Source organism: Pangasianodon hypophthalmus, chromosome 30 (genome assembly GCF_027358585.1).
Source record: "Pangasianodon hypophthalmus isolate fPanHyp1 chromosome 30, fPanHyp1.pri, whole genome shotgun sequence".
NCBI lineage: Eukaryota > Metazoa > Chordata > Actinopteri > Siluriformes > Pangasiidae > Pangasianodon > Pangasianodon hypophthalmus.
Window position 1 is genome coordinate 265 of NC_069739.1, and position 17,236 is coordinate 17,500.

At 46.5% G+C, this 17,236-nt stretch overlaps 1 protein-coding gene across 2 annotated transcripts in view; it reads right to left on the minus strand.

Moving 5' to 3' along the window:
* Positions 1–6,444: 6,444 nt before the first annotated feature.
* ufl1 (UFM1-specific ligase 1) overlaps positions 6,445–17,236 on the minus strand; it is a 16,319-nt gene continuing 5,527 nt past the window's right edge. Inside the window, exons 6-19 of one of the 2 annotated variants that reach the window (XM_053231895.1) lie at positions 15,580–15,707; positions 15,380–15,438; positions 14,453–14,599; positions 14,037–14,212; positions 13,735–13,911; positions 13,522–13,642; positions 13,163–13,282; positions 12,931–13,045; positions 12,318–12,487; positions 12,078–12,208; positions 11,670–11,750; positions 7,754–7,839; positions 7,033–7,213; positions 6,445–6,901 (exon numbers count right to left, since the gene is read on the minus strand). In XM_053231895.1, the coding sequence (XP_053087870.1) occupies positions 6,716–6,901; positions 7,033–7,213; positions 7,754–7,839; positions 11,670–11,750; positions 12,078–12,208; positions 12,318–12,487; positions 12,931–13,045; positions 13,163–13,282; positions 13,522–13,642; positions 13,735–13,911; positions 14,037–14,212; positions 14,453–14,599; positions 15,380–15,438; positions 15,580–15,707 (1,878 nt within the window). In that variant the 3' untranslated portion in view covers positions 6,445–6,715. Of the gene's footprint in view, positions 6,902–7,032; positions 7,214–7,447; positions 7,686–7,753; positions 7,840–11,669; positions 11,751–12,077; positions 12,209–12,317; positions 12,488–12,930; positions 13,046–13,162; positions 13,283–13,521; positions 13,643–13,734; positions 13,912–14,036; positions 14,213–14,452; positions 14,600–15,379; positions 15,439–15,579; positions 15,708–17,236 lie in introns of those variants that run through there. The other variant, XM_053231896.1, reaches the window with a different exon arrangement.

Here is a 17,236-nt window from a genome sequence, read left to right on the forward strand (position 1 = left end):
TATGAAACCTCTACAAACCTCTACAGACCCTATAAAACCTCTACAGACCCTATCAAACCTCTACAAACCTCTACAGACCCTATAAAACCTCTACAGACCCTATCAAACCTCTACAAAACTCTACAGACCCTATCAAACCTCTACAAACCCTATAAAACCTCTACAAACCTCTACAGACACTATCAAACCTCTACAGATCTCTACAGACCCTATCAAACCTCGACAAACCCTATCCAACCTCTACAAAACTCTACAGACCCTATCAAACCTCTACAAACCTCTACAGACCCTATAAAACCTCTACAGACCCTATAAAACCTCTACAAACCTCTACAGAAACTATCAAACCTCTACAAAACTCTACAGACCCTATGAAACCTCTACAAACCTCTACAGACCCTATCAAACCTCTACAAACCTCTACAGACCCTATAAAACCTCTACACACCCTATAAAACCTCTACAAACATCTATAGAAACTATCAAACCTCTACAAACTTCTACAGACCCTATCAAACCTCTACAAACCTCTACACACCCTATAAAACCTCTACACACCCTATCAAACCTCTACAAACGTCTACAGACCCTATCAAACCTCTACAGATCCTATCAAACCTCTACAAACCTATACAGACCCTATCAAACCTTTACAAACCTATACAGACCCTATCAAACCTCTACAAACCTCTACAGAAACTATCAAACCTCTACAAACTTCTACAGACCCTATCAAACCTCTACACACCCTATCAATCCTCTACAAACCTCTACAGAGCCTTTCAAACCTCTACAAACCTCTACAGGCACTATCAAACCTCTACAGACCCTATCAAACCTCTACAGACCCTATCAAACCTCTACAAACCTCTCCAAACCCTATCAAACCTCTACAGACCCTATCAAACCTCTGCAAACCTCTACAGACCCTATCAAACCTCTACAAACCTTTACAGACGCTATCAAACCTCTACAAAACTCTACATACCCTATCAAACCTCTACAAACCTCTACAGACCCTATCAAACCTCTACAGACCCTATGAAACCTCTACAAACCTCTACAGACCCTATAAAACCTCTACAGACCCGAGCAAACCTCTACAAACCTCTACAGACCCTATAAAACCTCTACAGACCCTATCAAACCTCTACAAAACTCTACAGACCCTATCAAACCTCTACAAACCCTATAAAACCTCTACAAACCTCTACAGACCCTATCAAACCTCTACAGACCCTATCAAACCTCGACAAACCTCTACAGACCCTATCAAACCTCGACAAACCCTATCCAACCTCTACAAAACTCTACAGACCCTATCAAACCTCTACAAACCTCTACAGACCCTATAAAACCTCTACAGACCCTATAAAACCTCTACAAACTTCTACAGAAACTATCAAACCTCTACAAAACTCTACAGACCCTATGAAACCTCTACAAACTTCTACAGACCCTATCAAACCTCTACAAACCTCTACACACCCTATAAAACCTCTACACACCCTATCAAACCTCTACACACCCTATCAAACCTCTACAAACGTCTACAGACCCTATCAAACCTCTACAGACCCTATCAAACCTCTACAAACCTATACAGACCCTATCAAACCTTTACAAACCTATACAGACCCTATCAAACCTCTACAGACCCTATGAAACCTCTACACACCCTATCAAACCTCTAGAATCCTCTACAGACCCTATCAAACCTCTACAAACCTTTACAGACCCTATCAAACCTCTACAAACCCTATCAAACCTCTACAAACCTCTACAGACCCTATAAAACCTCTACAAACCTCTACAGACCCTATAAAACCTCTACAGACCCTATCAAACCTCTACAAACCTCTACAGAAACTATCAAACCTCTACAAACTTCTACAGACCCTGTCAAACCTCCACACACCCTATCAAACCTCTTCAAACCTCTACAGACCCTATCAAACCTCTACAGACCCTATCAAACCTTTACAAACCTATACAGACCCTTTCTAACCTCTACAAACCTCTACACACCCTATCAAAACTCTACATACCCTATCAAACCTCTACACACCTCTACAGACCATATCAAAACTCTACAGACCCTATCAAACCTCTACAGACCCTATCAAACCTCTACAAACCTCTACAGACCCTATCAAACCTCTACAGACCCTATCAAACCTCTACAAACCTCTACAGACCCTATCAAACCTCTACACACCCTATCAAACCTCTATAAACCTCTACAGACCCTATCAAACCTCTATAAACATCTAAACAACCTATCACCCCCCCCAATGGATATTGTCACAAAGCAGCTTCACCGAAATATATAGACTCAGGATAAAAATTTTAAATTTATAAATTTATCTCTACACACCTCACCACACCTTACCACATTTCTACGTACCTCTACACACCTCACCACACCTGAACACACCTAAACACACCTAAACACACCTAAACAATTTAGCACACCCCTACACACTTGAACACACCTCTACACACCTCACCACACCTCTACACATCTGAAGACACCTAAACACTGTAGGATCTGAAATGAACAGGCAAGGAAAGCAAAGAAGCCATAAAGCTAGGAATCCTGCTCCCAGACTTTGCAGACCCAAGTTAATTACCACTTGTTTACTGATTGCTGGATTTCAACTGTCCTGTGAACAATCAGCAACTGATAGGACATCCCTGACCAGAGGATGAACCCTCTCAGCCAAGAGGAACCTCTGTCAAACTTGTTGATCTAGATCGCTGGCCAAGACCAGATGGCTCACCCAACATGATGCTAAAACTGATAACTACAGAAAAGGGGGGGGGGAACTCACCCAAGGACCCTCATGGAATGAGACCTTTGTTCTCCCCAGGAACACAAAGTTCACCATCCTTCACACATTCCACAGAACCCAGCTTTAACAGACTACATAAGGCTACTTTACACCTCCTATAAGGACAATGACTTTTAAGATGATGCACCATAGTTTGGAAACTTGTTGCCTCTTTTAATGTCATTCCGTATGTGTGTCATGCTTATAGCCACCAGGTCATTATAATGCTTTTTGATCGTTTAACAGACCATAGTGTTCGTGTGTGTATCAATAACAGCAGGTATGTCATGTTTGGTATGTGTGTGATCACGATTGAATTTCCTAAGGGTTGGTATAATGTAAAGTTGAGTACGATGTATTACATGCATGTCACCAAATTCCTTAACAAAGTTCTAACTTAACCTTATGCAAAGTTTGCAAAGCACATAACTCAGAGACCAGAATGTTAATTAGTGTCAGAGGAGGAGAATACAGTTTACACCTTGCCCCAAAATCATGCTGATTGGAGCAAACACTTTGGGGTCAGCCCAACTGGAAAGGGTTAAAACCCTCTGACACAAAGGAAACTCTGAGTCTCATCCTATCCATCCTTGAGAGAGTCCAACATCTTTCAAGGAGTCTCATCCACATCTTCCAAGAGTCTCATCCTATCCATCCTTGAGAGAGTCCAACACATCTTCAGAGAGCCTTTACCAACATCTCTCATCAACCAAGAGCTTTAGAAGTTCATCACAAGGAGATCACGCTTGCTCCGAGACTGCATCCAGACTGGTTCTCGCAAAGCTTCCAACTCTCGGCTTCGCACCGCTGTGAACCATTCTTCAAAGTTTTGCAACCCGCCTACGAGACTCCGCCGGGTTCGCGCCTCACTCTGTTTATCTTCCTCATTGGTCTTTCGAGACGCTACATAAGGCCAACCAGACCGCCGACCAATCAACATCGCCGGAAAATCCTTCCAAACAACAACGCAACGAGGGAATCCTGGCAACACAAACGCAAGTATAGTACCTCCAGATTCTCGCTGAACTGGTGCATTTAATACAAGTTTAAAGCCCTTCTAAACGAAGCGAATGTTAAAATAACTGATAAGTTGATGGTTCGGTCAGGTCATGGTCTGAGAAACTGCTAGTAACTTGGAATTTCATTCACTCTCTTTTCAAAGCCATTTTCACCCCTGTTTATGTGTATGTGTGTGTGTGTTAGATTAGTTTCTGTGTTTTAGAATAGTAATAAAGTCTCGTCTGATTTCATAAAGGCCAGTGTCTTGTGTCTCTGTGCTTCAAATTTATTGTCTTAAACTGCCGATCTTGTTACTGTGCTCTTAAAATAGTGTTTCACTATATTTAGGATATTATTGCCGGTGGCCACGGAGGTAATATCCCATACACAATTAATAAATACACTCATTTCAACTTATCGCTGGACGAATAGTTGATCAGCTTTTAAAATATTAAGTTTACAAATTTCCCCTTTTGAGCTGATCTGCTATTCTCCTACATATTTTGGTGGAGAATACAACAGCTTAACCTAAACAGCTAATTTCCTTACATATTGGTGGAGAATACATCAGCTTTATCTAAATGAGCTAAATTTCCCTACAACACAGTCGAACACATCCCAAGACATCTCAACACATCTGAACACACCCAAACACCCTTCAACACATCTCAACACACCTCAGAACACCCAAACACACTCACCATAATCATGCAGAGCTTGCCCTGTAATGACCTGTACTGGCCATCAAACCAAAAAACTCAGCAGGTGGGGGGGCTGCGTGGCCCTTTCGGCAACATGATCTCCAGGGGGTCTGCCCAGTAAAAGCTTGTTGTCCGGCATCGCGGTCATCCGCTGGGAAGAACAGCCTCCACCCACCTCGCAAGGCAGCAAACTCTGCTAGAGTGGCTTGGGAAACTAGGGTTAGGGTTAGGGTTAGCAGTGCTCACAAATAGCCACTGGCAGAGAGATAAGTTTTCCAACTCCACCTACATGTAAGAATCATTAAACACAAGTGGTACTTGTAAATGAATATTTATATTTTAATATTAACATGTAATGTTTAACATTTGATATTTATCATATTTAAGGCATGGTTACTCCATTACAGGGCAAGTGCAGTAAAACATTACCTGGGGGGAGGAGGGAGGGGGGAGGGGGTGTCTAAGTCTCATCCTCAGTTAGTGCTTATTAGCCCAAAAACCACTAGCATACAGGTCAGAGTTTCAATTTTATTCATTTAGCATTAACTTGGTAAAGAGGGGTAATTTTAGCATGCTTTTATTTCCTTATTGCTGCAGTGTTCAGGTGGTACTTCACAAAGCAAGCTAATAAAAGCAGGGCTCATTTTAAATAGCCTCACTTTATTTAGCGTAACAGGTTAATCCAGGCAATTCAGGTATTTTTCACAGCTCCACACATTCAATGTTACCATGTATTTCCATTGGCAAGCCAATTAGTGTGTCTGTTCACACCAGAGGTAATTTATAACAATCAATTAGAGGCAGATCTATTGTAGATTTAATTCACTATATCAGAATTCCAGTGGGTCAAGTGTTTACATACACCAAGTTGACTATCTCTCTAAGCACTCTGGAAGATTTCAGAAATTAATATAATGACTTTTAGAAGTTTCCAATTGGCCAGTTGTCATAATTAAGAGTTAATTGAGAGTGTACCTGTGGCTGTAACAGGGCCTATGTTTAGAGCCAGTGCCTTTTTTACCCTTGACACCATGGGAAAATCCAAGCAACACAACCAAGACCTCAGAAAAAAACTGTGGACATCCAAAAGTCTGGTTCCTCCTTAGGAGCAATTTCCAAACAACTGAAGGACTACAAGCATTTGTGCAAACAACTGTATGCAAATAAAAATCTCACACAGAGGCAAAAATGAACTCTCAGTGATGAATAAACCTTGGTCTGAAAGGTTCAACTGAACCCCAAGACAACAACAAAGGAATTGATGAAGGAGATGGAGGCATCAGGTACCAAACTATGTACATCCAAGAGAGTCCTATATCACTTTCAATAATGATCAGTGCTATATATGGAGGAAAAAAGGGTGAAGCTTTCACTTCATAAAATAGATGGCATCACGAGTAAGGATTATCTAGAAAGCTGGAGGAACAACTGAGTCCCTTTACCCTAGGTGCATATAAACGTTTGGCCTTAACTGTATAATATAAGGTGTGAATCGTATTGACTGAACGTGGGAAAGGGGAAGTGGTAGCTCAGTGGTTAGATGTTGGATTTCTGATCGGAAGGTTGAGAGTTAAAATCCCAGTACTGCCAAGCTGCCACTGCTGGTCCCTTGAGCAAGGCCCTTAACCCACAACTGCTCGCTTGTATATATGAGATAATTTTAAGTCGCTCTGGATAAGGGCATCTTCCAAATGCCATAAATGTAAATGAAAGAGAGATTCACACCCCAGATTACACATCGCAATCACAACACTGGGGCAAAACCTGGATAACTTTGCTTGGCTTCTTTAACCTCCACATGAGAATTTAAAGACAATTAAATACATACATGATGGGATTTTTTTCCAGTGGCCAGATAATGTTTTTCAGTAAGTTCTACAGTATAATACATAACTACACGCACACATATGCAGATTTTCTTTTTGTGTTTAATCCTCAAGATCAGATAATAACACAATAATCAGTGTAGAACAATGAAATGTGATGAATATACATGTGATCACACAACTGAGCGGCTACACGTTAACACTCCTCTAGGGTTCATTACATTCTTTCAGAAAAATCTCATCCATGTCATTGTTGTTCATGTCTACGCCCTCAGCCATGCCCTCTCGTCCATCCCCGGTCTCCACCTCCCTCTTTTACGCTTGTCCACCCACTGGCTCCGCCCCTTCTTCCATTTCATTGGTCTGAGGTGGAGGTTTTCCTGGGTGAGAAGACGAGCTCTTTAACGTCATTAGTGAGATTCTTTAGCTCGTTCAGTTCTTCAGCTGATCCTTCACTCTCTCCACTCGTCTGCTCGGCTTTCTTCCCCACCAACCGCTTCACCACCAGAGTGTGATACTGCATCAACAGCTCATACTGATCCTGACACACACACACACACACACACACACACACACACTCTGTGTACACACTTTACCGTCACAAACATCAGGTAAGTTAGTAGAGTGTGTGTGTGTGTGTGTGTGCACGTGTGTGAGAGTGTTTGTGTGTACCTGTGGGAGTTTACTCTGCAGTGTGTATATGATGCTTGACACACACCGTCCCGGAGCAAGCAGCATGCAGTGTGTGTGTTGCTGAAATAGCAGTAAAACGGTAAGATGCAGAACAAGCGCCTCGTCAACCGCCGCCTGTAACTGCTCCATCAGAGAGTGTTTATGTATGGAGAGAACCTGTCTGTAACACACAAACACACACACACACACACACAAACACACACAAACACACACATCAGAGAGTGTTTATGTATGGAGAGAACCTGTCTGTAACACACAAACACACACACACACACACATCAGAGAGTGTTTATGTATGGAGAGAACCTGTCTGTAACACACACACACACACACACACACACATCAGTGTGTTTATGTATGGAGAGAACCTGTCTGTAACACACACACACACACACACACATCAGTGTGTTTATGTATGGAGAGAACCTGTCTGTAACACACACACACACACACACACATCAGTGTGTTTATGTATGGAGAGAACCTGTCTGTAACACACACACACACACACACACACACACACACACACATCAGTGTGTTTATGTATGGAGAGAACCTGTCTGTAACACACACACACACACACAAACACACACACACACATCAGAGAGTGTTTATGTATGGAGAGAACCTGTCTGTAACACACACACACACACACCCATGAGAGTTTGTGTAGTGTATCACTGTGTGTTTGTGTTCTTACTTCTCTTTTTTCTTGTCTCCTTTCTTAAGCATAATGCCACACTCCTCAGCAGCAGCTTCCACGTTGCAGAGGAATTCCTCAATGCTCTAAAACACAGACGTAGTCAGACAGACGGACTGATGAAGAAATGGGGCAACAGTATGACATGGCCACAGTGACAGCGTGACAGTGTGATGGTGGGACTAAACCACAGTGGGACGGTGTGAGTGTGACAGAGCAACAGTGTGAGAGAGCGGCAGTGTGGAAAAGATTATTTTCAATTTGTCTTTGAAAAATTTCAGTCTGGGTTTAGATCTGGTCATAGCACAGAATCAACGATTCTTAGGATAGCCAATGACTTATTATTAAAAGTGGATTCTGGTAGCTTTAGTTCTGCTGGATCTTAGCACAGCATTTGATATGATTGATCATATTATTCTTATTGAACATCTAAGGCAGCATGTTGGCATCCAAAGAACTGCCTTAAGTTGGTTTACCTCTTATCTGCACAACAGAACATTTTCTGTCAAAATTGGAAACTTCTCGTCATCTACAGCGTCCATCACCTGCGGGATCCCTCAAGGTTCCATTTTGGGACAGTATTATTTTCATTATATATGATCCCCCTCGGTTCTAATTTGAGAAAATATGGTATTTCGTATCATTTTTATGCTGATGATACACAGATGTACCTCCCTTTGAAGTCTGGTGATGATGTATCTGTTAAATCTATTTTTGAGTGCTTGAGAGATGTAAAATTCTGGATGGACAGCAACTTTCTCCAGCTAAATGACAAAAAGATGGAGATTAGAATTCTTGGCCCTAGTAGCTGTGTAAATAATATTGCAGAGAGTCTAATTAGTCATCTAATTTGCATACCTATGTCGAAAATCTGGGTGTTATTTTTGACACAGAACTAAAGTTTGACAGGCAAATAAACTCAGTTGTAAAGAATAGTTTCTTTCAACTGCGAAATATTGCTAAACTTAAATCTGTCTTATCATTTCATAATCTGGAGAAAGTAATTCAATGCTTTTATTACATCACGCCTCGACTATTGTAATGTCTTGTGTCTGGGTGTAAGTCAGTCTTCGTTGTCACGCCTGCAAAGGGTGCAGAATGCTGCAGCAAGGTTGTTGACTAATACAAGAAAGAGGGATCATATATCTCCTATTCTGGCATCTCTACACTAGTTACGGATTCAATTTAGAATAAAGTGTAAGGTGCTGTTGTACACTTTTAAAGCTCAACATGTACTGGCAGATTATATTTCTGAGCTTATTGTTTTCTACCTAGGCAGAGTGGCAGCGTAAGGGAGCGGCAGTGTGACAGTGTGAGGGAGCGACAGTGTGAGGGAGCGACAGTGTGACAGTGTGAGGGAGCAGCAGTGTGACAGTGTGAGGGAGCGACAGTGTGACAGTGTGAGGGAGCGACAGTGTGAGGGAGCGACAGTGTGAGGGAGCGACAGTGTGACAGTGTGAGGGAGCGACAGTGTGACAGTGTGAGGGAGCGACAGTGTGAGGGAGCGACAGTGTGAGGGAGCGACAGTGTGACAGTGTGAGGGAGCGACAGTGTGACAGTGTGAGGGAGCGACAGTGTGACAGTGTGAGGGAGCGACAGCGTGACAGCGTGAGGGAGCAACAGTGTGAGGGAGCAGCAGTGTGACAGTGTGAGGGAGCAGCAGCGTGACAGTGTGACAGCGTGAGGGAGCAGCAGTGTGACAGTGTGAGAGAGCGACAGTGTGACAGTGTGAGGGAGCAGCAGTGTGAGGGAGCAGCAGTGTGACAGTGTGAGGGAGCAGCAGTGTGAGGGAGCAGCAGTGTGAGGGAGCAGCAGTGTGACAGTGTGAGGGAGCAGCAGTGTGAGGGAGCAGCAGTGTGACAGTGTGAGGGAGCGACAGTGTGACAGCGTGAGGGAGCAGCAGTGTGACAGTGTGAGGGAGCAGCAGTGTGACAGTGTGAGGGAGCAGCAGTGTGACAGTGTGAGGGAGCAGCAGTGTGACAGTGTGAGGGAGCAGCAGTGTGACAGCGTGAGGGAGCAGCAGTGTGACAGCGTGAGGGAGCAGCAGTGTGACAGCGTGAGAGAGCGACAGTGTGACAGTGTGAGAGAGCGACAGTGTGACAGTGTGAGGGAGCAGCAGTGTGACAGTGTGAGGGAGCAGCAGTGTGACAGTGTGAGGGAGCAGCAGTGTGACAGTGTGAGGGAGCAGCAGTGTGACAGTGTGAGGGAGCAGCAGTGTGAGGGAGCAGCAGTGTGACAGTGTGAGAGAGCGACAGTGTGACAGTGTGAGGGAGCAGCAGTGTGACAGCGTGAGGGAGCAGCAGTGTGACAGTGTGAGGGAGCAGCAGTGTGACAGTGTGAGGGAGCAGCAGTGTGAGGGAGCGACAGTGTGACAGTGTGAGGGAGCAGCAGTGTGAGGGAGCAGCAGTGTGACAGTGTGAGGGAGCAGCAGTGTGACAGTGTGAGGGAGCGACAGTGTGACAGTGTGAGGGAGCAGCAGTGTGACAGTGTGAGGGAGCAGCAGTGTGACAGTGTGAGGGAGCAGCAGTGTGACAGTGTGAGAGAGCGACAGTGTGACAGTGTGAGGGAGCGACAGTGTGACAGTGTGAGGGAGCGGCAGTGTGACAGTGTGAGGGAGCAGCAGTGTGACAGTGTGAGAGAGCGACAGTGTGACAGTGTGAGAGAGCGACAGTGTGACAGTGTGAGGGAGCAGCAGTGTGACAGCGTGAGGGAGCAGCAGTGTGACAGTGTGAGGGAGCAGCAGTGTGACAGTGTGAGAGAGCGACAGTGTGACAGTGTGAGGGAGCAGCAGTGTGACAGTGTGAGGGAGCGACAGTGTGACAGTGTGAGAGAGCGGCAGTGTGACAGTGTGAGGGAGCAGCAGTGTGACAGTGTGAGGGAGCAGCAGTGTGAGGGAGCAGCAGTGTGACAGCGTGAGGGAGCGACAGTGTGACAGTGTGAGGGAGCAGCAGCGTGACAGTGTGAGGGAGCAGCAGTGTGACAGTGTGAGGGAGCAGCAGCGTGACAGTGTGAGGGAGCAGCAGTGTGAGAGAGCGGCAGTGTGACAGTGTGAGGGAGCGACATTGTGACAGTGTGAGAGAGCGGCAGTGTGACAGTGTGAGGGAGCAGCAGCGTGACAGTGTGAGGGAGCAGCAGTGTGAGGGAGCAGCAGTGTGACAGCGTGAGGGAGCGACAGTGTGACAGTGTGAGGGAGCAGCAGCGTGACAGTGTGAGGGAGCAGCAGTGTGACAGTGTGAGGGAGCAGCAGCGTGACAGTGTGAGGGAGCAGCAGTGTGAGGGAGCAGCAGTGTGACAGCGTGAGGGAGCGACAGTGTGACAGTGTGAGGGAGCAGCAGCGTGACAGTGTGAGGGAGCAGCAGTGTGACAGTGTGAGAGAGCGACAGTGTGACAGTGTGAGAGAGCGACAGTGTGACAGTGTGAGGGAGCAGCAGTGTGACAGTGTGAGGGAGCAGCAGTGTGAGGGAGCAGCAGTGTGACAGCGTGAGGGAGCGACAGTGTGACAGTGTGAGGGAGCAGCAGTGTGACAGTGTGAGGGAGCAGCAGTGTGACAGTGTGAGGGAGCAGCAGTGTGACAGTGTGAGGGAGCAGCAGTGTGAGAGAGCGACAGTGTGACAGTGTGAGAGAGCGACAGTGTGACAGTGTGAGGGAGCAGCAGTGTGACAGTGTTTGGGAGCAGCAGTGTGACAGTGTGAAGGAGCGACAGTGTGACAGTGTGAAAAAGCAACAGCATGGTGGAGCCACAGCGTGTCACTGAGCGATAGTGTGACAGCGTGACAGGGCAATGAGGCAACAGTTTGACAGAGTGATGGGACAACTGAGCGACAGGGACAAAGTGTGATGGGACAAAAGCGTGACAAGGCAACAAGGTGAAAGTGTGACAGGGAGAAAGCATGACTTGGTGAAAGTTTACACTCACTCTTCCATTCAGGCTGCTGTTCAGTTTCATCAGAGGAGCTTTAATCTCATCAGGGAGCTTTGCCAGAATCTTCATCCTCATCTAGAAATCAGGGAAATACAGACGGCAGTTGTAGCAGTACAGAATCACACAGTAACAGCAAATAGCCGCAGATGAAGTAGATAAATTACATTTTGGATATTTTTTGGATTATTAAAACTTTTTAAAATGTTGCACTCTCCACAGACAGAAAAGCTAAAAGAAGGAGCAGTAACTGGTTTTAATCACATGTCAATCATATTAATGTTGAGAACAGAAGACAATTACACATGACCCCAACAGTACTGTTCTCACAGCAATGGCAGCTCCATCTCCTAAATTCCAATTTAACCTCATTCACCCTGTAACCATGGAAATAGCATTGCTGACCTCAGCAGTGATGGGGTTGGTATTGTCCATGGTGATCTTGTGATCATCTGACAAGAAGCTGATCATCGCATTGGTTAGATCAGAACAGACTGATTTCAGGATGTGTTTCACCATGTGGAGTTGAACATCATCTGCACACACACATACACACACCTGAGTAATGTTTGGGTCCCTGTTCTGGTACATGAACATTTTTGTACCTCGTGTATGTGTGTATATGTTATTGTGTGTAATACACACCTGAGAAGTGTTTGGTCCCCCGCTCTAGCGCTCGAACATTAGCGTACAAAGTGTTAATTTCCTCCTGCAGCTCTTTAGCCGTGTGTCTGCGTTTCCCTGCTGAGGTGGAGGCAGAAGTGGAGGACAGGAAAACTGAACGCACCACCTCCTTGTATGCCCGTGATAAAGGCCTGAAGGGGGACACACACACACACGAGACTGAGCAAGTACACCAGCACTTTACACGGCTGGAGGTGGGTAGGTGGGGGCATGGGTTGTGGGGGGAAGTGAATGTGATGGTGTGTGATGGCTGTAGAACAACAACCCTGACCAAAACACAAATGTGCACACTCAAACACTCACAACTGAAGAGCAACAGAAAAGATTACTCAGAGTCCTGCATATGAACACCCTGATGATGCCACTAACTCCTGAACCCTTAACCAGAGTACCAGCTTCCCACAGTCAAGCTCCAGAATACATCCATCCCAGCACAATCCTGCGGCTCTGCTCCAGGGAAGGACGGAAACACCAGCTCCCAAGTTGCAGAACACATGAAAGGTTGGAGCTTTGATACAGGTACAAATAAAGAAGTGTGCAAAAACTGGCTCCTGAGGAGCTTTAATGATGGTACCTGACAAGCTCATGTGCAATGAGCTCCAGCGTTTCCTCAGGACAGTCACACACTCGCTTCTCTAACACCTCCACAATCTCCTGAACTGACAGGAACTCCGGCTCTGCAGGCTTACCTACACACACACACACACACACAGTTATTAAAACACACAAATGAAGTGAGTGCAGTATACAGGAACACTGTAGGGTGTGTACAGTAGAGAAGGAGTATTGTGTGTGTGTGTGTGTACTTTGTGTAGTTGCAGTCTCATCATCACTCTCTTCTTCTCTCCTGTTCTTCTTCTTGGTTTTTCGAGTTTTGATCTCTCTGGCATTTCCTCCTCCGCCTGCTCTCACACTGCCACTGCCCTCTGTACACACACACACACACACACACACACACACACACACACACACAGTTGAGTCAGGTTTGTGTGTGTGTATGAGTGTGTCTCTGCCTGTAGTTCAAACAATATAATGCCGCGGTTAGCATGTAACGTTAATGCCTAATTAACCACAGACTGTTAGCATGTAGCATTAAAGGTAAAATAAATGACAGATTATTAGCATGCAGCATTAGTGCTAAATTAACTCCAGGTTTTAAGTCCACCTGTCGCTTTCTTCCTGCGTTCCTCTCGTTTGTCTCGTTTAGCGCTCGAGCTCTCGGCCATCACTGGTGCCAGTTTCACATCATCCTCTGTTAATAACAGTACAGGGTCACTCTTCACTTCCTGTATCCACACACACACACACACACACACTATCAGAGCTCTGTAGGAGGAGTGTTGACCTTTTAACCACGTCCGGTTGAGGGTACTTTTACCGTCTGAGCTTTCTGCTGCATCATGTCATCGAAAAGCGCCAGGCAGCTGCTAACGAACTTCTCGCTGACGACAGCAGTGCCAAGAACCCGAGCACTGGACTGAGCATGCACCGAGTGGATCACATGACTTATCAACGTCGCTGAATCGTCCAATGAGAGGCAGCTTGGCAACAGCAGCTGGAAGGTGGGTAGGGGAATGGGGGGACAAAGAACATATTCTCTGTAACTAATGATGTTAACTGGTTTCACTGTGACATGTTTTATTCCCACACTGTGGAGTCATATATTGGAGTGTATTGTACCTGCAAATCGATCCAGGTTTCAGAGTTGACGGCTTCCTCCACTGAGGCCTCCAGCTGATCCAATATGGCTGCTTCCACACACACCGATTGCAGGAACAACAGCTTCCTGTCCTTAAAACGCTTCTTAATGTAGTTCACTGGATCAGGAATTCCCAACCGGGACAGAGACTCAAACTCTGAGAAAACACAACAGGACTGACATCAGAACATCACACACTCCCTAACTCCTGAATCCAAACATCCTAACCTGAAATTTCTCTCTATTCCTTTATACCTTTAATACTGAATCCCTTATCCCAAATGTGCAGCTCCTTCACTCTTGTCTCACATGCCTTATTCCCAAATTCCAATCTCTTTACTCCCAAAAACCCAAATTTCTTATTTGTAAATCCGAACCCTTTATCCCTGACTGTTACCAAGGTAGGCGTTGTGTGTCAGGAAGGACTCGACCCAGGCATTCTGCGCTCTGCAGTAAACATCAGGAACAAACACGGCTTTATCCTGACGACCTCCAACTACCGAGCCAAGGACACGGCCTGAGTTCACCAACTCCTCCAGAAGAGCTATACACACACACAAACACACACACAAACACACACACAAAAAAAATACTGCATAAATGTACTGAATATAATTTTACATTTGGAAGACATCAAGATGATTAAATAACATGCCACTCTTTGGATAATATCTAATATAATGTTTCTATATTTTTTTCTCTCACATAGTACTTTTAATCAACTTGATCACACATCTTCATAGATCATAATGCTTTCAAAGCTCAAGGAACAAATACTTATATAGCTGTGGCAAAAACTGATACGAGTGGCACAAGTTACTGACGGTGAAAAACTATACAGCATGTTTATAGCGTTTCCTAAAACCAAGACATATTTTGGTCACCTGGACTTCAGTCACAGCGCTGAGCATTTGCGCTCTCTCATGAAGAAGATTGTAGTGGCCATAGAGGAGGAGATGGCAAACATAAGCTTTCCACCTTTTACCAGCAGTCTGGGCTACCTGCTGTCACAGCTATCATCTGACATCCAACCAACTCTTTAATCACTACATGATGGTGACTTTAGCCTATCATTTGGGGATGATTTTTCAGCTAATATACATGCAGCGACAGACAAGTATCTCTCAGTCACACAGCACCACAGACAACAGCGAGGACAACATGACAGACAGTACCAAGGACAGTGCCATAAAATAAATGCACATGGAGCGGTCCCATAAACACCCTATAATACACACACACACACACACACTAGAATACACACTCACGCCACAGTACACATTCACACACACTACAAGAACTGCAGCAATGAAAAGATACTCACAGTATAAGAGATTGTCTTGTAAACCATACTGACCAACCAGGTTATTCACTGGAGTCGGCCTAAAACACACACGTTAACATGTTCATGTATAGTATTCATGTAAACCATTTTAGGTAAAGAGCTGGCTAATTATTCAGAGTATGTGTGTACACTGTGTGTGTGTGTGTGTCTGTGTGTGTGTCTGTGTGTGTGTGTGTTACCTGGTGATAGAACTGAATAATCCTCGTATTTTTGCTTTCTGTCTGTTGATAAAGTTCTGGGTGAAGATCAGTCCACTGAACTGATCCATGTGACCATCAATCATCCGGCCTACCCTCGCACTGAGCTCCTGAAACACACACACACACACACACACACACACACGCACACACACACACACACACACACACGCACACAGAGCAATGAGTGCGCTGAGTGTATGACGGTGTGAGACAGTGGAACTATTAATGGAATATTTGTAGTCTAACAGGTTCTCGTTCTGTGTCTGTTTTCAAAACGAGGATCAGCACCAGTCGCCTACCGCACACCGGACCACGGCGCCAGTCGCCAACCGCACACCAAAACCACGGCGCCAGTCGCCAACCGCACACCAAACCACGGGGCCAGTCGCCTACCGCACACCAAAACCATGGCGTCAGTCGCCTACCGCACACCAAACCACGGCACCAGTCGCCTACCGCACACCAAACCACGGCGTCAGTCGCTTATCGCACACCAATCTACGGCGTCAGTCGCTTATCGCACACCAAACCACGGCGCCAGTCGCTTATCGCACACCAAACCACGGCGCCAGTCGCCTACCGCACACCAAACCAGGGCGTCAGTCGCCTACCGCACACCAATCTACGGCGTCAGTCGCTTATCGCACACCAAACCACGGCGCCAGTCGCCTACCGCACACCAAACCAGGGCGTCAGTCGCCTACCGCACACCAAACCACGGCGCCAGTCGCCTACCGCACACCAAACCACGGCGCCAGTCGCTTATCGCACACCAAACCACGGCGCCAGTCGCTTATCGCACACCAAACCACGGCGCCAGTCGCCTACCGCACACCAAACCAGGGCGTCAGTCGCCTACCGCACACCAAACCACGGCGCCAGTCGCTTATCGCACACCAAACCACGGCGCCAGTCGCTTATCGCACACCAAACCACGGCGCCAGTCGCCTACCGCACACCAAACCAGGGCGCCAGTCGCCTACCGCACACCAAACCACGGCGCCAGTCGCCTACCGCACACCAAACCACGGCGCCAGTCGCTTATCGCACACCAAACCACGGCGCCAGTCGCTTATCGCACACCAAACCACGGCGCCAGTCGCCTACCGCACACCAAACCAGGGCGTCAGTCGCCTACCGCACACCAAACCACGGCGCCAGTCGCTTATCGCACACCAAACCACGGCGCCAGTCGCTTATCGCACACCAAACCACGGCGCCAGTCGCCTACCGCACACCAAACCAGGGCGTCAGTCGCCTACCGCACACCAAACCACGGCGCCAGTCGCTTATCGCACACCAAACCACGGCGCCAGTCGCTTATCGCACACCAAACCACGGCGCCAGTCGCCTACCGCACACCAAACCAGGGCGTCAGTCGCCTACCGCACACCAAACCACGGCACCAGTCGCCTACCGCACACCAAACCAGGGCGTCAGTCGCCTACCGCACACCAAACCACGGCACCAGTCGCCTACCGCACACCAAACCAGGGCGTCAGTCGCCTACCGCACACCAAACCACGGCACCAGTCGCCTACCGCACACCAAACCACGGCGCCAGTCGCTTAGCTGGCCAGTACCTGCCAATAACCGATTAATCAACTGAAAGTTTTTAAACTTAACACTGAATGAA